The sequence below is a fragment of the Canis lupus genome, chromosome 22, assembly GCF_011100685.1.
Source record: "Canis lupus familiaris isolate Mischka breed German Shepherd chromosome 22, alternate assembly UU_Cfam_GSD_1.0, whole genome shotgun sequence".
NCBI lineage: Eukaryota > Metazoa > Chordata > Mammalia > Carnivora > Canidae > Canis > Canis lupus.
The window spans coordinates 52,681,374-52,700,986 of record NC_049243.1 but is presented as its reverse complement, the minus strand read 5'-3'; the positions used below and the strand labels follow the sequence as shown (position 1 = coordinate 52,700,986).

Below are 19,613 nucleotides of genomic sequence, written 5' to 3'. Positions count from 1 at the left end.
TTGAAAGAGACACCAAGTGACACATGGTTAAGAAGGGTTTAAAAGTTTGACGTGGTTGGATTAGGCATTATTTATCTCCTGAGGAGCAGAAGATCGGCACTTTTGTGGACTTCTGTGACTATTTGAGCAACAAATCCAGCAATGAATAATTCAACGGGCTGTTCGGCCAATGCCACAGTTTGCAATGGTGCGTCCTGTGTGGTAGCTCAGAATAACTTCAATGACATCCTCAGTGTGGTACTGAGTACTGTCTTAACCATCCTCCTGGCTATGGTGATGTTTTCCATGGGATGCAATGTGGAAATCAAGAAATTCCTAGGACACATAAAGCGGCCATGGGGCATATGCGTTGGCTTCCTCTGTCAATTTGGAATCATGCCCCTCACGGGATTCATCCTTTCAGTGGCCTTTGACATCCTCCCTCTCCAAGCCGTAGTGGTACTCATCATGGGATGCTGTCCTGGAGGAACTGCCTCCAACATCTTGGCCTACTGGGTAGATGGCGACATGGACTTGAGGTAAGATATCTAAGCCTCTGCACACTGCAATCACATTGAATGAATCTTTTCAGAAGCCTATGTCACTGTGATGTCCATCTGATCTGCCACTGATCTAGGCTACAGCTGAAGAGTTAAACAGAAGAAAATAAATGCTTTCACTCACAACTGCTTAGCTATTGGAATTTGGGGGTTATATTTTGTATTTTTGTTTTTTAATCTAACTCAGCTAACAGGGAGTTGACTAATCACTGCTTATCTTTGGGGAAAGATTCGAAGTTTTTCAAAAAAGAAATTCTAAAAAAAAGAAAGAAAGAAAGAAAGAAAGAAAGAAAGAAAGAAAGAAAGAAGAAAGAAAGAAAGAAAGAAAGAAAGAAAGAAAGAAAGAAAGAAAGAAAGAAAGAAGGAAGGAAGGAAGGAAGGAAGGAAGGAAGGAAGGAAGGAAGGAAGGAAGGAAGGAAGGAAGGAAGGAAGGAAGGAAAGAAGGAAGGAAATTCTTTCTGACCCACAAATGTACCTGAGGAAGTTTTCCTCGTTGGTATCAGCAACAAAACAAAGCAAACCTTTCTTTGTGGTGATGAGAAGCTCTATGAGCAATCATGAAATCAAAATGTTCATTTAACAGTAGAATCTGTGCTGAGATGATGGTCAGCTCTACAAATACAGCTAGATCTTTGAACAAGCTTTTTCCTGGTATAAAGCCTTAGGAAGAATTTGTGTATTTACTTCACTTCTACTGGCATTAAAAGAAAAAAAAAAAAAAACCTGCAACAGCTTTTTTTAAATTATGCTTACCTTACTATAAAATAAACAGAAATGGTTTCTCTGCTTCCCACAGAGTAATCTAAATTGTAATGTTTGCCCAATTCATCCCATGCCAGTCTGAACTAGCAGTGGGAAAAAAAAAAACTGATAGAAATAAGATGACGCATTAATGCGATGAGACTGAGAATTTTAATGCTTTAAGTTGAATAGAAAAATGTCTTTGTCCATACCTTACAATTCCTCATTTCCCGGGAAAGGTATGCATTTCTGCAAAGCAGCCAGGTGTTAATGTAACATATGCTTATTAAACACTGTACACAAAAAAATAAAAAATAAAAAAAATAAACACTGTACAGTAGGCAATCAGCTCTGTTAATCACCAGCTTAACAGAAGAGCGAAGCTTAAGATATAGAAATGTAACCACTGCAAAATGTAAAATTGTACTCCATGTTGATCCAGTGCCTACTGAGCAACTGGGAGCCTTCCATCTCATCTCAGCTGGTGCTGATCTTCACAAAGCTTTAGAAAAGCCATACAGACTATGCGTCTGCACTTCACATAGTTTTCACTTAAGGAAATACCATATCCTCCTTGAAATAGATTTTTTTTCCTAAGGAAGGCCTTGTAAGGAATGCAGGATGGCAAGTATTGCTCAGGTTTAGTTAATCTGTGAACCACCATATAGCAAAAGGTTCTTTTAGGTTTCAACTTAGTTTGATATGGACATAAGCACACAGAGGTGACAATTCCCAAAGCCAGTACCCTCTAAACTGTGGAGAGGGGCCTGAATTAAATATGGGACTTTGATGTCCGCTGAAGAGCTTTTACCTAATATTTGTAACTTTTCAGCAAAATGGAGGTCTTATGCCTCAACATAATGCCATGTATAATCATTTTGTAAGATGGAAAAATATGCATGATGCTGGGTTATTTGGCTGTTGAAACAGATTTCATTCCGCAAGCTAAAACTGGAGGGACCCAAACTAAAAGCTCCAACTTACACTTCTCTGTGGTTTTAAGGAAATCTTGTTTGTCTTGAAACAGATGATTATGTAATCCTATCTACCTCATATAACAATTCCTGTAAAAAAAATAAAATATTAAAAAATAAGAACCAGAGTAGAATTTGAAACCCTGGTAGAAAACAGCCAGCTGAATCACTGTATATGAATTGTTCAGCAAGTCAAAAGAATCCCTAAATGGGACATATGGCATTGAAATTTTTAATTTTCAATCTAAAAAGTGTGTACTCCACAGATCCCTTTTGTCTTGCAATAACAAAATAACACCAACAGCTCTGGTCCAGCAGTGATGCTAGCAATTCCACCTATCCAGAACTCAAATAAGACCCAGTAGAAGACTACACACCCCAAATACATCCTGCTTAATCTCATAAATGTTCCTTACACAGGACCTTCTTATTCTCCTAATCCTAGAGTTCTATTATGCAATTTCCCAGCACGAAGGATAAGACATAAGAAGTGGGGTAGGGAATGAGGCACTAGAGGGGCAGGCCTGTGTCCCACAGCAGCAAGTGGCCCAGAAAGCCTGACCTCAAGAGAGAAAACCAAAAATGCCTGCAAAGCAAAGAAGGCAACTCACAAGACACAGCAGCCTCTGTATCATCACTTAATCTACAGCCAAACAGCTCTTTAAACACAATGACCCAGAAGACATGGCTGTATTTTGGCAGAGCGAGTAATAATGTTTATCATAATGCTCATAATCATTGAAAGGAGCTAAATTCTGCTACTATATAAGATGATGACATTATGCATTGCATATGTTAAAGGAAAAACTGTTCAAATTTTTCTCTAAAGCAAATTTAGGGATTATCACCTCAGCTGTTGGGAAATAGTTCTCCAACACATTCTATTCTTCTGGAGTCAATTCTGTCCTCTAAGAACTTTACCTTCTCCACTTCCACTGGAACTCCAGCAATGGCAGCCAAGATATGATCATTTATACCAACAGTATCTGTACTGGTTACTAGTTGCTTGAACGGCTACCACACAATGCAAGTAAAACTACTCCGTCTACATTGACTTTCTTGGATGCGGTTTCTGGGAGAAAAAAATAAATAATTTCCCCCCAAGGACCCTGTCCCCTCCTCACCCCCACTCCTATCCCTCACCCACCACATTATTCCCCCCTCATACCCTTGTGTCCTCCTCCCCCCCTCATCCCCGATTTCCCTCACCCCTTCATTTCCCCCTAGGTTACCTCATCACTCCTCACCCCTACCATTTCTTCTGAACCTGGGAAGCATTGCATTTTGCAATCTCTAGTGGAAAAAAAAAAAAAATAGCAGACAATTATCCTTAACAAAATTATGGACCTTGCTCATTGAAATACAGCAAGAGATATTTCAACTCCTTCTCAGACCATTCTAGCCTAGAAAATTGTTGCACGAATTTGATTAGTGTACAGGTGTTTCCTCCTGCTCTAGCTATGCGGTGGGCATCCTATGCACAAATGTTTCTGGGAGAAATGAAGGTGACACCTTCAGGTAAATCTGGTGACAGGACCCATAGTTCAAGGGACAAAAGAGATGTCTGCTTCTTTTGTGACTGCTATATTCCCAGAGATCCTCCAGTTTCAAAACCTCGTTTCTTAGCAGTGGCCTCAGCCATGCAAGGACTTTTCCTTCTCATTTTCCTTTCCTTGACTTCTTTGGGAAATCCCTGCTCATGCATCCTTTCCTCCACTTCTCTCAGTTCCTTCACTAAATCTATTAGCTGCATTCCCTGTAACTATTTTCTAGTGCTAATAGTTTCTAGATTTTCCTTCCACATCCTTTATTTTCTGGCTAAATATTGTTGCATTTTTCATCTTCCAGATAAGTTTTCTTGTTTTGTTTTAGCTGTTCAAGATCCCAAACCTCTGGCTTATGACAAATTCAAAGCAGTCTCTCCCATTTAAACCACATAAACGTCCAGCTCCTCTCTACTCTAAGAACTAATCTAACAGTATTGGACTTTTTCTGTTTTTTCTTCTAAGTAACCAAACTTTGTTTCTCTATTTATTTTTATTTTACTAGCTAGTATTGAGTTGGCACTATTATGAGCCATACTCAGTACAAGTATTCCACATAATTCTAAGAGAATTCCAAGATAATCCTCTTGAGGCCAGTACTATTATTTTCTGCATTTGACAGATGATAAAATTAAGGCTCAAAACCTTTACCAAAGTCACAGAGGTGGTACATGTCAGAGTCAGAATTTGAATCCAGACCCATCCACTTATCCCTATCCAGACTCTTATTCTTTGTTCAACATTGTATCTATTGCTTATCACATCCCCAATTTCTAGCAACACCTGTATACACTTTGTTTGATCCTTTGAATTTGGTGTTTCACTTCTAACATGATAAAAGTCTGTGCATTCCTCATCACTGACTTCACCAAATTCCTTAACATTTACTGAATTCTCACTTATTGTTTTTATTTCTAAAAGGAAAAAAAGAAAACAGTTATCCCCAGTGATTAATAGAGCTAATGCCAAAAATTAAAGACAGGAGATTTTTGCTTTTTCACATATTTCCTCATTCCAATATAAATTCATGATAGTATTTCTATCATTGACATCTATATGTTTCTTATAAAATTTCAGATTTCATTCATGTAAAATGATTTTTTTCTTTTGCTAATCTGTTCTCCTACATTGCTCCCCAAAATTATGACTTGTGAATTTTTTAAATATTTTATTTATTTATTCATGAGAGACACAGGCAGAGGGAGAAGAGGGCTCCCTGCAGGGAGTCTTATGCAGGACTCATCCCAGGACCCTGGGATCACAACCTGAGCCAAAGGCAGACACTTAACACTGAGCCACCCAGGTTCCCCTACCTTTGAAATGTTTTTCATCTCATTTTGAGTGTTTCGATATTGTTCTCATATGAGTTCAAATGGCACCAACTTCTGGCCACCTATTCTCTTGTATCTCTGCAGTGCCTCATGGTCAGAATGGCTTGCTAAAGCTAGACCATTCCCTTCTCCAACTGCTGATTTGTCCTTCTTCATGGTCTTCAGGAAACCATTCTTGCCAAACCCAAAACCATGATGCAACTTCATAAATTGCCTTAGCGATAACTCAAAATTGATTCGCAAAGATGTTTGAAAGAAAAAACAAAGACAGAAACAGACTTCCTTCTAAACATAGTTCTCATAGTTTAAAACAAAAAAACTCTTGGCCTTCTGTTGGCTATACGATCCAGGTAGTGAGCACCACTCCCTTTGTGCACCCCCTCCTGTTCTCTCCACTCTGGAAAGTACATCAGACATACTAGAATAAAAGTAATTTCATTATGGTGCTAACTAATCCATTCTAATTTATTTTTTAAGTAAAAGATAAAAAAGAGAATGTCAAAGGAAGGGTATTTACAAAGTAAATAGAGTTTACAAAGTCCCGTATTTTTATTATAAGTAGGACTCCTTATGAAAAGTATTATTCTGGTTTAGGATTCTTCCTTAACATCTCTTTTTTGTATCTAAATTAAGTTAACCTGTCACCATAATAGATGGAACTTCTTGAAAACGTTTTATATACATCTCTAGCATTGGTTGGTGTTATACTATTTTAGCTCCACCAGACAAGTATTTTTTTTTCCTAAAATCTTTAAACACATTTTAAGTGAGGTCATCTCCAGTTTTTAAAAAATGATTATTAAGGAAGTTAAGCCCCCTGATAAATATTGCCAGTTTTTGCCAAAACTGTGCTTAGTTAGATACATTAAAACAAAATTCCTCACCTCCAGCTGTTTTCCTTAGAATTGTGTAGTGTGGTTGTTGGTTTTTGTTAGGGGCGGCGGGGTGAGGGAGGGGGGCACAGATAATGTAATTTCACTTTTTCCTTCAAGTTCACATCTAATACCTTTAAGAAATTATTACTCTGATAGTCTCCATGATACAACTTTCTGGAAAAAGAACTTTCAGAAAAATTTCTCCAGTTTCCTGATTCTGTATTTTGCCAGAACACAACACAACACAACACAACACACACACACACACACACACACACACACATAAAGGCAGGCACACACACTATGGCTGGATGGCTAATACAGTAACTGACTTTTAATAAGAGCCTTGCATTATTCTAAGTACTGGACTCGTTGGGTCATTAGTCCTCACAGTCTATGAGGTGGGGACGATCTTATCTTCATTTCACAGATAAGGAAGCTGGCAAAGGGAAATCAAGTAAATTACCTGAAGACTGTAGTACTTATGTAGTAAGTGGCCACACCTGCTTCCAGCCCGGGCAGTGTCTGCCTTCAACATCTGGCCCAGACATTTAACAGCTCGGCTCCCCAGGAGGAGAATGTGCCTCTGTGTATAGGGCCCTTTGATGGGACCAGGAAGACCCACTACCCAAAAACCTCTCTTCCATCCACTGTCACATCGTTGAAAATAGCACCATTCCGTATAATTCCTCCATATCAAAAGCCAAAGATACCCAGCCAGATTTGCTCACTAAAATACAGATGCTCTCAGGAGGAATGGTACAAAACCCTGGTTCTTCTGAACACACATTTGGTAAAATTTCTTAGTGGAAATAGAATCCAGGCCTCCCCTGCCTGCTTACATGTCTTCTTTCATTTTTTTTTAATTTTTTTATTTATTTATGATAGTCACACAGAGAGAGAGAGAGAGAGAGAGAGAGAGAGAGAGAGACAGGCAGAGGGAGAAGCAGGCTCCATGCACCGGGAGCCCGATGTGGGATTCGATCCCGGGTCTCCAGGATCGCGCCCTGGGCCAAAGGCAGGCGCCAAACCGCTGCGCCACCCAGGGATCCCATTCTTTCATTTTTTTTAAGTCAGTTTCCTATTTATTTTCTCAAGCCATAGGCATTGGGGCAATAATCTGTTTACCTTGGAAAAAGACACTGAGGCTCCCTCTCTTGGACATGTGTTCTCCTCCAAGGTCCCAGGGAGGCCTGTCTCATCTCAGTACAGACAGATGCCGCAAAGCTCCTAAAGTTGTGGCTGGTGTAGAGGCGTTTGCTCTTCTCTGATTGGAGGTCCAAAGGGTGGCGTGTCCAAGCACCTTGTAACTTTTTAAATAATGAATTGAAGCAGTTATTAACTATCTTCTTTGATCCTCGAGAACCAAGGGGGAGGGAGGAATGACCCAAGACAAAGTAGAAAAACAAATCCGGATCTCAGCATTTTGCTCAAGGCTGGGACCTGTACAAAGATGGGCACGTGTTTGTGTCCTTCCATCAGCCTAGATGCTGCTGCTGTTGCTGGAGCATCTTTTGTGGGACTTCCTAATCACAAATTGCACCATGAAGCAAGCTTTCCCCCTAGAAAGCCCAGCTGGACGAATCAACCTGCCCATTTCCTTTCAGCATCAGCATGACTACATGCTCCACGCTGCTCGCCCTGGGAATGATGCCGCTGTGCCTCTTTATCTATACCAAAATGTGGGTCGACTCTGGGACGATCGTCATTCCCTTTGATAACATAGGTAAGTCATCCCCCTGCAAGATTTCTGGATATCCCCCTCCTATTCTCTGTTCATCGTCAGGCCAGGCTCAGTCCTAGCTAGTATTTACCTCTGGCACCAGCAGCAGCGTTGACCAATCCGGATTTCATTACAAGTCACACCTGCATTTGAATACCGGGTTGGTAGAACCTAAATCCCAAACCTTGATCCCAAGGGAAAACCTGCTTTTCCTCCATTGAAATCAGCAGAGAGCGGGGCTGACTTAAGGCACAGCCATCTGGACCTGAGGAAGCCAAGATTGCTGGGCCACAGGGTGCTCTGTCCTTTCTGTAAACCACAGGACAATTAGTTTATGGGAATAGGAGTTTGCTCCCAGATACTCAGATTGAAGAAATAGAGAAAAACCATTTTTCCACTAATGATTTAACATTAGGGCACCTCATAAGCAATCATGAGTGTGACCCTGGGAAACTACCAGATAAAACATAGTGTAGATAACACCCGACTGTGAGCCACATCTTGGTTTAGAAGTTGATTGCCTGGCACAGTCTGTATACTATGCCCCAGAAGTCAGATCTGCTAGTCATGACTCTGTCTCCACTCGTTTTGCTCCCAGATGTTCACACCCACCCCAAAGGGACTGTGTTTCTGTTTCTGGGACAACAGATGACAGTAGAAAATTAAGTTGTTTGTATAACATGGAATCACGGCCAAGACAACACGGTTCCTGGCCTTCCCAAACCAGGCATTTCCCACAGAACCGTAGTCACAAAGGATGAGATACAGGTGAGACGGCACATATCGCCAGGTACATGGCATGCTGCATAGTCTTTATTCAGCTGACTTTATTCAGGGCTACCTCAGGAGGTATGGGTGTCCACTGAAGGGAGCATAGCGTAAGCAAAGCTAGATGGCGACTCAGAAGGATATTTGTAAAGGAATTCTTGTTGGCATGGGAAGCTGGACTGGCTATATCTAAAGTCCCTTCCATCTCTACGAAAGATGCTTCCCTGTGATACTAACAAGGACTGAGGTCTATACAACTGAATTAGAACAAACACTAATCTGGGACAATCTGTATTGACACACCTTACTCAGTATGGGATTTCTCCACACTAGGTCCTTCTACTGATCTGAGGAAGTCTCTCATATCAGATATAATCTCCTGTGAATAAGTTTTAAGGTGACCCTACAGAATCAATCACCTGCTACGCCTCAGGCTCCTTAACTCTCAGTCTGCCCCCTTGGAGGACACCTTCTTTCAAGCTAAACAATGTAGACTGCTTGAGTAGTGTGCACTGTAGGTCTCTCAAAGAACCTGTCTGTTGAGTAAGGAGTTTAAGTCTGTATTACTTAGTGTTTTAAAAAATAATTTAAGCTTTAAAATATTCTCCTCTAGATGTTCATTCCTGCCTGGAAAACACTCCATGGCCTCATTGAATAATTCTAACTATACCATGAATGACTTAGAGCACATCCTAATAATAAGTTTTTTAAAAAAGAGAACATGAGAAAGAGTAATTAGCAAATGAGTGGCAGCCAAGATCAGGGCAAAAAGGAAAATAGAAAAAAAAAAAAGAGAGGGCAGCCCCGGTGGCTCAGCAGTTTAGCGCCACCTTCAGCTCAGGGTGTGATCCTAGAGACTGGGTATAGAGCCCTAAGTAAGGCTCCCTGTATGGAGACTGCTTCTCTCTCTCTCTCTCTCTCTCTCTCTCTCTCTCTTTTGGTGTGTGTCTCTAATAAATAAACTAAAAATCTATTAAAAAAAGAAAAAAGAAGAGGAAAATACTTTTGAAAATGTTTAATGAGTTTGAAAAACAAGCTATTAACTCTGCTTCATCACCATTTTGCCCAGGCTTTCTTTCCACCCTAACCTTCTTACTATTGGCTCTTCCTAGTCCTTTAAGAAAACAACCTAATTACTTCACAGGTTGTTCTCACTACTTTTTAGATGAGGAAGCAAAGGCCTGGGTGACTAATTTGTCCTGGATGAGCAGTGAGCTGGAAGTGCCCTCTGGTCTGTGCATCCTCTCCGTGGGCAGGGCTGCAAGCCTAGGCTCCCCACGATGCCTGCCAAACTCTGCAGGGGCCACACTCTGGCTGAGCCCTTCCCATGGGGATGTAGGGGTGGAGGAGGGTGGCCGCAAGGCTGGGGCAGCTGAAAACAGCTGCAGCAGATTGCTGCCCCAACCCCCGCCCTGACTCTGCCATCTGTTTAAGGGTGTCTAGCACCATGAACTGTGCACCTGCTTCATCACCTAATTCCCATGGCAGCAGCATGAGCTAGACGCAACTCGACCCACCTCACAAATGGGGAAACCAGAGCACAGAGGAGCTGGACAGTTTGCATCATCCCCACAGTCTGTAAGGTTCCACTCTGAGTCCATCTGGCCCCACACCACCCTGTGACTGTCCACCTCTCACTTTTATCCACCCTTCTTTCCTCCCATACCTGCTCTGTGAACTCTATTAAAGGCCGATTTAGGGTTCACATGGTGTAACTGCAAGCAGATGATTTCCCATCTGACTGGACAGGCATTTGACACGGGAGTGGGCAGGGAGTGGGGCAAGGGTCAGAGGCACATCAGGAAATCAAGAAGAGGGAAAACAGCCCTGAGAAGGAAAGAGAATCTTTACCCCCACTGAAGAGTCAAGAGTCCTACCCCCCCACCTCTCCAGGTGGGAGCCACACGCTCTGAGTGCGAAGAAGGGCAAAGAGTATTGATGGGTTTCTTTTTTTTTTTTTTCCCTCTGGTCAACTTCTGACTCTGGAAAAACTGTCTCTGGCCTCATCTGGGTGAGAAAGGAAACACAATTTGGGCAGGTGGTCCTGCCTGCATGCTTATCCTGCAGCCTTGAGCTGCCAGGAAGAGATAAAGACTCATTGGGAGGAGCCCAAACCTGGTGAGGCAGGGTCTCTCCTTTCATGGAGCCAACACATTAAATATATATACATTACCAAAAACCTAACCACACTGACATTCCAAGCCCAGTATTTGCACTTAGATTGAAGCTACCACACTACAATCAATTCATATCAAGAAGGTTTTAATTTAAAGCCTACAGACTTTACACAATTTAGGGAGTAGTCTGGACACCCGGGGGAGGAAGTCTCCTCCCAAAGTAGCAGGATGTAAGGCTACCCAGAGGAGATTTTTCTGGGGGCTCTTACCAGCACATCTATCAACGACTCTTCCATATCCTGTGTTCCACCATTTTCTCCCCACCCTGTCCTTCCCCCCCCGCCCCAACCTCCCGCCTGCCCTTTTTTTTCCTGCTATAGGTATTCCTGGCCATTACTTAATCCCTTTGAGTAATTTCTGAGAAAAAATAACTGCTGACCTTTATATTGTCAGGAGGACCAGAAGACTACAAAGAAATTATGTTTTCATCGCTGTTGTGATCATTTTAAATTCATATTTACAGCCCTGGAATCTAGAATCCATTCTCCAGTCCTCATTGAATCTACTCCAACACTAAGCAAAAACCACTCTCAAAATCTCATTATTCAATTCCACTTTCCCCTACTGCTTTAAAAGGATATTTGAAAAAGAAACAGCCCATGAGAAGTTCGAAGCTGTTGGTACTATATTATATAAAAGCAGTGATTGGACCAATGAGTGTTAAGTAACATGGAGAAACAAACCACATGTCATGGGAACAGCAGTAAATTTAACACAGGGAAATTGAAGTATGACTCTTTTATCTGGCTGGGTGAGCACGTTCCTGCAAAGAATTATAATTACTTGAGAGGTCGCCAAATATATTATCTCACAGAAAATTTAAAGCCTGCTTTTTCAACCTCTTCTCTCACCTCTCTGCTATAGATTTGAATAACCGAGCTCGGTCTGAGCCAGAAGTCATTGGCCCATAAAGTGCCTGGAGAATTTTGAACTTTTTGTTTTATTTCTGCTACTGTGAAGTTAACAGGCAGATGTAAAATATCTGGGTAAAACATACACACAAACTTTAAGAAGGTATTTTTCCTAGGACATAAAAACCCAAAGATCAAAGAAGCCAAGATTCTGACAAATTGAAACGAAGAGTGTCAATATAAAGAACTCTAAAAAGGATTTATATCTTCCATATTATCAGTGCTCTGCCAGTAATATTAAATTATTTGCTGGAGTGGGTGAAGGAGGAGAGTTTTGTTGTTGTTTCGCTTGTGTCTGTTTTGTGTGCTCAAGAAGGGAGACCCACCTACTACCTAAGCCTTTTCCAGGCTGCTTACTCTTTTGTCTTCGTCTTTCCTGTACTATGTGTATTCTGCTGATCAAATCCCTCTTCTGTCATTTTTAGGTACATCTTTGGTGGCTCTTGTTGTTCCGGTTTCCATTGGAATGTTAGTTAATCACAAATGGCCCCAGAAAGCCAAGATCATACTCAAGGTCAGTGTCCCATGCCATAGGTTGCTAAGTCAAATGCTCCACAGTGTGAGTTGCAATAATAGATCTCTCCAGCCACTAAATTTATTTTCTTATCATATTATAAACCTCCATCTGAGGAGACTTCAAGTGTTAGATATGCCATCCACTTTTCTACAATGCCACCTACAAGGCCACCCTTCCTGGCCCCACCTACAGGGAAGAATTCTATCCCCACTTTGAGATATCAAACTCAAACACCACCTCCTGCTTTTACCCTACCCTGCACTCCCATGGCACGTGGCTCTGATCTCTGTTCTGTGGGTTGGTGTTATAAAATAGACCTAGGTAGCTGTTTTTGAAAACATGTTTCTTTATCTCTGAATCCATATGGCCAGTCCAGTACCTGGCAACTGGTAGATATTAGTACCCATTAATAATTAGTAATCATGCATTCCCCTTCACCAGCTGTATTTGAGCCAGGTGAGATGGATACAGATAAAAGTGGTATAGATAAAACACACAGATGATGTAAATACCCAGACATTAATACAGATAAAGATATAGATATAGAGGTACATATACCCCACTGATCAGAAGACAAAATAAGCTAGGTGGTTTTTCTTTGTTCCTTTGGATCCCCCCTCCAAAAAAAAAAAAAAAGTTATAATCTCCAAATTTTTTTAGTGTGAAATGGAGAAAACAGTAATAACAGTGGTTTTGTTTTCATATGCTTTTTTAGCTTTTGTAGAATTTTATATCCCCTTTCTCATTACCATTATAACAAAAAGTGTCTGGGGCAAGATTTTATCCTCAATTACAGATGAAGAAACCAGGACTAAGAGAAGTTGTGTGACTTACCAAAGGAACGAGAGCAGGAGGAATTGAATCTGGAGCTCTTGTTGACTGGGCTTTCTTCCTCTCCAACAGGATAATTTGCAAGCTAGAACATCTTCTTCAGGCTAATGGAGCTCAGACTTTGAAGGTTCTGTTATTTTTTAAAAATGAGAACATGGGACAAGCACCAGAGTTTCTGGTGGGCTCACCACAGTCATCAGGAAAGGAAAACCCAGAGTGGTGACTTTGCTATCAAAGTTAAGTCAACTTGTATCTTCCCTCCAGGTTGGGTCCATCACGGGGGCAATCCTTATTGTGCTCATAGCTGTCGTCGGAGGAATTCTATACCAGAGTGCCTGGATCATCGCTCCCAAACTGTGGATCATAGGAACACTATTTCCTTTGGCTGGATACTCTCTAGGGTTTTTACTGGCTAGAATATCTGGTCAGTCCTGGCACAGGTATGGTGTTTTGATAAATCAGACTGGGAAGTTTCTTCTTGTAACAGCTGTCGTATGCATTTGTTATGGGCTGCTGTAGGGGAGGACCCCAGATAATGTGGCTTAAACAACAGAATCTGTTGTCTTACAGTTCTGGAGGTTAGAAGTCCAAACATCAGCATGTCAGCAGAATGGTTCCTTCTGAGGGATGTGAAGGGAGTTTGCCCCTTGGCTTGAAGATGGCTGTCATCACATTGTCTTTTTTCTATGAATGTCTCTGTGTCCAAATTTCCCCATATTATTTTCAATCATATTGGATGGGGGCCTACCCTAATCACTTTATCTTAACTAACTATATCTGTGATGACCCTATTTCCAAATAAGATCACATTCTGAGGTCCTGGGGGTTAGGACTTCGGCAGATGCATTTGGGAAGACACAATTCAACCCCTAACAGTTGTAAATACTGATAACAAACTCAAAATCTTTCACCTGTAATAACATTCACCCCATTTCTGAATATGTCATGATACAAACTCATTCATTCCTCAATTATACTAGTCCCCTAGGAAGAAAATATTGACTGCCTCTTTGTTGCTCAAATGCTTGGGGACCATTCCCCATACAATGTACATTGAGCTCTTCCAGTGTCTCACATTCTTAATCTCCAAGCAGAATAACTTCAACAAAAGCACTTAGGCTGGCCTTGTCACACACAGGGGCTCCTCCAGTCAGCAGTAGGATGAACTCACCATCCCAAAGTGCTGACATTAGAACTGGGTTCAGCAAATGTGAGTCTGGTACCGAGGAAAAACTTTTCCTCTCCTACCAGTGCATCTGAATCCATGGGCAGGTGTCAGAGTTGGAGCGTGTATGAGATTGGGAAAGAGATGAGCACCACTGGTTAGTGGGGAGTGTTACCTGTCCTCAGGCTGACCTGGCTTGCACTCTGACCTACCACCTCCGGACCTTGGGACCTCAGAACAGGCTTTCACTCTTCCTCTGACTTTTCTCATCTGTAGAATGGGGGCAGTAATACCTACCCGATAGATTTTTATCATGATTTAATCAGAAAAACAAAACCCACTTAAAAATAAAGGAACTCTAACAATATTCTATCTTGAGTGTTTTCTCAGCCCCTGCTCTATGCACTGCACTGTTACCAAGGGCATAATTGAAAAGAGTGAAATGAGCCCACTTTGAATTTATGGAACACTAATATAAATGATCCTACTCTTTTCATATCTGTATTTTTTATTTATATATACCTGCTTTAAACATATATGTATTGCTTAATATGCAATTTTATTTATATTAAATATATTACCTTTTTAATAAAGATTATAACATAATATAAATATTATCTTTATATATAAAGATATATATACATATACACACATACACATATATAAAGATACACACAGACATATAATATCTGTATAGATACATAAGGATATATTCCACTGCTCAGGAGGCAAAATAAGCTAGTAACTGTTCTTTGTTTCCCTGGACAAAAAAAAAGTTATAAACTCTATTGTTTTTTTAATGTGAAAAGGAGAAAACAGTAACAACAGTGCTCTGTTTGCATATGCTTTTTTAACTTTGCAGAACTTTTATCTCTTTTCTCATTATCATAACAATCATAAAAGGTGACTAGGGAGGGTACCTGGGTAACTCAGTCAGTTAAGTATCCAACTCTTGGTTTTGTCTCAGGTCATGATTTCAAAGTCCTGGGATGGAACCCGAGTCAGGCTCCCTGCTCTGCTTGTCTCCCACTCTCTCTGCCCCTCTCCAATCTGGCTTTCACACTCTCTATCTCTCAAATGGATGGATAAATCTTTTTTTTTAAGGTGATTAGGCCAATATAGAATATTTATATAGTATATACAGCATATAATGACACATATTAAGAAGTTATATATCTATGTAGTATAAATAAAAGTTTATGTTGAATATATACATTAAAAGCAGATATAAATATATAGACATATATGTATCTGTTCTCATATCTGCTTTTTTTTTTTTTTGAAAGAGAGCACACACGTGCACATGTGCAAGGGGAGGAGAAAGGGAGGGCAGAATGAGAGGAAGAGAGAGAATCTTAAGCAAGCTCCACAGCCAGCACAGAGCCCCATGAGGCTCAGTCTCACGACTATGAAATCATGACCTGAGCCAAAATCAAGAGTCAGACGTTTAACCAACTGAACCACCCAGGCATCCCACATTATACCTGCTTTCAATGTTATACAATAACAAAGCAAAAAATAATGACAATAAAAGCATAAATCCTTGTAACATGTCTCACAGGTGCCGGACAGTTGCTTTGGAAACAGGGATGCAGAACACTCAGCTGTGCTCCACCATCGTGCAACTCTCTTTCACCCAGGAAGAGCTCAATGTTGTGTTTACCTTCCCACTCATCTACAGCATCTTCCAGCTTGCCTTTGCTGCAATATTCTTAGGAAGTATGAAATAATGCTAATCACATTGTCACTGATGACGTTCCTCTTTGAGAAATCATTGAGTTGCTAATATGACATTTTTTAAATAGCCTTTTTGTGGTGGTGAATTATAGAAATTAAATTAAATTTCCTTTATGTGATAGCAAAATAAATGGGTGGAAAAGGCCACCTGTAATGTAATCATGACTTCCCAACTGTAGATGAAAACATTGCAATTTTGTCAGAAGTTTTTAGTAAAGATTATTTATTTTTTTATATTTTATATGTTATATATTTACATATATTTTATATTTATGTATTTTATTTATTATTTTTAATGAAAAGTAATAGAGTTCGAATCTCTCCACTAACGTTCTTTTTCTGAGTAATTAGGGAGGCATATTAACCTGCTAGGAACATTTTACTGTGTGCCTTTCTACATGCTTCCAGGAACCCCAATTGGTCATTTTTTTCCAAATCATCATCTTGATATGCTTTGTAAACATGGGACACTTATCTAAAAAAGAGGTATACAAGAGATATTTATCAGGCTAAGTCATGCTGGAAGACAGATTTTTGTGCATATGCATGTGCACATGTATTAAGTAACATCCATATAATTGGAACAGTTAAAACAAACATGTTCCTTATTTTAGGTATAAGGGATAGCTTGCCTGATTTTTAATTTTACTCCACTGTAGCATATGGCTGGGATCCTTAGCCCCTGCCACCTGCTGGCATTCACCTAGTTAAAGCTTTCCTTCATTTTGTTCTCCAAGGACTGATATGTTTAACCTTTATATTTAAACTCTATTTTTTTTCTAAATAAGAAGACTGGTGTCTTAAGCTTCATAGCTTTTTAAGGGAGGTTTTATAGTGAAGGTGAAAGACAAAAATAATGTGAGTGTTAAGTTATAGAATGCCCAGAGTCCACTGTTGTTTGGTCTGATTTTACTTTTTTACTCCGCTCCAATAGGTATTCCACTTGCCTATGGTCACTAATCCTTCTCTGCAGTCCTGTCTTGAACTCTCAAAGCAGAGTTTTTCAGAGAAAATAGACTGGTTGATAGAACACTTAAGTGAATTTACTAGTTGAATAACTAACTCAAAAGGGACTCATAGAAAAGCTGAAGGAATGATGGAAAGGCAGGAACTGGTATTGGTCATACCTTCCCACATTTTTATCAGTAGGAATAAAGATGAGGAAGTCATCTTTATTAATTACATGCATTGCCTTGGAACATATTTTGGTAAAAGGATTAGAGGTCTAAATTTGTTTTTTGGAACAAGGAAAATAAGGAAAGGAGGAATGGGAAGAGACAGAAGGAAGGAGAGAGCAAAGGACAGAAGGAAGGAGAAGCGAAGTAAGGAAGGGAGGGAGGAAGTGAGAGAAAGAAAGAAGGAAAGAAGAAAGAGAATAAACAATTTGGTTCAATAAAATAAGCAGCATGTGTTGGAGAAGTCCCAGATGAAAACAGTTTATAATAAAACTGTTGAGCTATTTTAATTAACCACAAGCTCAATTCAATAGATTCAATAGCTCAGTAGCTTCAGAATTAACATATCACTAAAAGCTCAGGGACCAACAAAGAGACGTGGATCTTGACATATTAAGATCTTTGAAGCAGGCCACTGTCTCTCTCAGTTGTGTATCATGACAGTTAACATTTCCTGTCCACTAACTATTCTTCCAGGGCCATACAAGTCACCTTACTATTTCATTTAATGTTCACAATCACCCTCTGAGATAGACAATATTACTATATCTATTTTAAGTGTGAGATTCCAATAAATAATACTTTCTCTTCCTCTGTTGACTTTGGAACCAGTTGAGAAGTAGAAGAAATATCAGATATTTAGATAACAAAATAGCATTCTTATTACAGATAGAGCTTAATTAGAAAATGTGGCTCAAAATTGTGACCAAATGGGCTTATTAAACCACCCCCTCCACTGCCCCATACATGTGCCCATATACACACACATGCACTGCTCACCTCCCCTCACCAGGGAGTCTTCCCAGGTGAGCTGACCTCAAAAATATGCTGAGAAGCCGCTGCCACCAGGGACTAGTAGCTTCCTAGAAGAGAGGAAGGCTGGTCACAGATCAGCCAAGGCTCCCACTTCGTGGGGAAGGAATGAGTGAAGTCAGGAGAGACGAAGTGTTATTCCAGCCCAGGTCTTCCCACAAAGAGCACTAGACCAGGGTCCTGGACACTGTGCCTTAGCATGTATCATATTTACTGAGTACCACAATAACTGGGACATGGTGGGCACAGAACAGGTGTCCACTACTGTTCTTGGTGAGCACAACCTGGTGGGGCTGATGCCTACAGATGTCATGTGAGCAAGTACCTACCCCCTGTGGTTGTGTGTCAGGTCTTCCTGAGATACAGCCATCCATGGGTGGCTATGGAACTCAAGAATGGGTTCTGCTTTCTCCAACTAGCGTGCAGCCTACAGAAAATGCAGGCTGATTTTGACTCATAGATTATAATCACTGTCCAAAGAAAGATTGCAGCTAATTGTTAGGAAACTTCACTAACCTCCTCTGTATTGCTTTCTAGTTTATGTGGCATACAAGAAATGTTATGAAAAAAACAATGCGGAATTTCCAGAGAGCAAAGACAACGAAACGGTCTCTGAGTCATCGCTCTATAAGGTGAATGAAGGATTTCAACCAGATGCAAAGTAGACACGAAGTGGAAAAAAAAGAAGAATTCTAAAGTACATGCTTCCATGATAAGATTTGTTTGTTTTGATGGGATATTTGGCAGGAAAAAGTTAAAGTGAAAATTTAAATTCCAATTGAATCCATATATTGGTTTTGGTACCAACTGACTGGTGGTCCAAATCCTTAATGTGACAAATATTTATATATATATATACATATTTATATATATATATATACATATATATATACTGTCTTTGTTATATATATATACTGTCTTTGAAATATGCCCAAGAAATATCCTCAGGCCTCCTACTAAAACTGGCATCAGTAACACTGAGAACCTCATAACTCCTGAACTGGATTCTTACCCAGAATCTCATAACCCAGAGACGAGCACCTGACTTTTTTGTATCTTAACATAGATGCAATGAATTATTATTATTATTATTGTTGTTATTATTATAAGTGACCAAGATTTTCTTCAGTATTTATGATTGTAAAAAATTGAAGTGAAAATCTTCCACTGACATATTAATTATTACTTTGAAATGTTGCAACCTATTTATTTATATAACTTTGTAGTGTAACATGGACAAATATCTGACTTCCTGTATTTGAAAAAAAGAAAAAAAAAACAGCCTTCTTCAGTGTCAGTCCAAAAGCAAAAATTAGAAAAAAGAGTTACTAAATAGAATTCAATCACCAAATTAGAATCAAGCCCATAACTCATCAGTGATATTTTATACATTGGTTGCTCTGCCTCAAGAGTCCAATGATGCCACTAGATGTTTTAGGAAAAGCAGAATTCTTTCCTATGGCTTGATTTTGGCAAAGAGCTCTTTAAGCTCTTCCTCGAGGGATTTCTTCAAGGTTTGCCTGCAGGAAGTAGGTCTGTTCAGTTCATGGGAAGGCCCCCATGGTAGGCATCATGGAGCAGGGAGAGGACAGGAGGCCCAAAACCTGCAGAAGTACTGGAAAAAGCGCCACTACTCTAGTGGGTGAGTTCAGTTCAATGGGAGAGCATGGGAAATGCAAAGAAAAACACAAATAATGAAGGCCCACTTGAAATGCATGATAAGAGTCAGTTAGATGTGCACAAGTGCATTATCAATAAAAAGAATTAAGTCAGGGAACCACAAGGGAAGTGA

General features: G+C 40.1%; 1 protein-coding gene and 1 long non-coding RNA gene across 3 annotated transcripts in view; one reads left to right on the top strand and one right to left on the bottom strand.

Moving 5' to 3' along the window:
• The window catches only part of LOC119865230, a 59,036-nt gene extending 51,476 nt beyond the window's left edge, over nt 1-7,560 (bottom strand). For both annotated transcript variants that reach the window (XR_005376558.1, XR_005376557.1), the window contains exon 1: nt 7,133-7,560. This is a non-coding gene — a long non-coding RNA (uncharacterized LOC119865230). The remainder of the gene's footprint in view (nt 1-7,132) is intronic.
• Nucleotides 142-18,486, top strand: SLC10A2 (solute carrier family 10 member 2). The gene is made up of 6 exons (NM_001002968.1): nt 142-518; nt 7,612-7,730; nt 12,009-12,097; nt 13,196-13,371; nt 15,658-15,815; nt 18,359-18,486. Exons 1-6 carry the CDS (start codon nt 142-144, stop codon nt 18,484-18,486), a joined length of 1,047 nt encoding a protein of 348 aa, NP_001002968.1.
• The last annotated feature ends 1,127 nt before the right edge of the window (nt 18,487-19,613 follow it).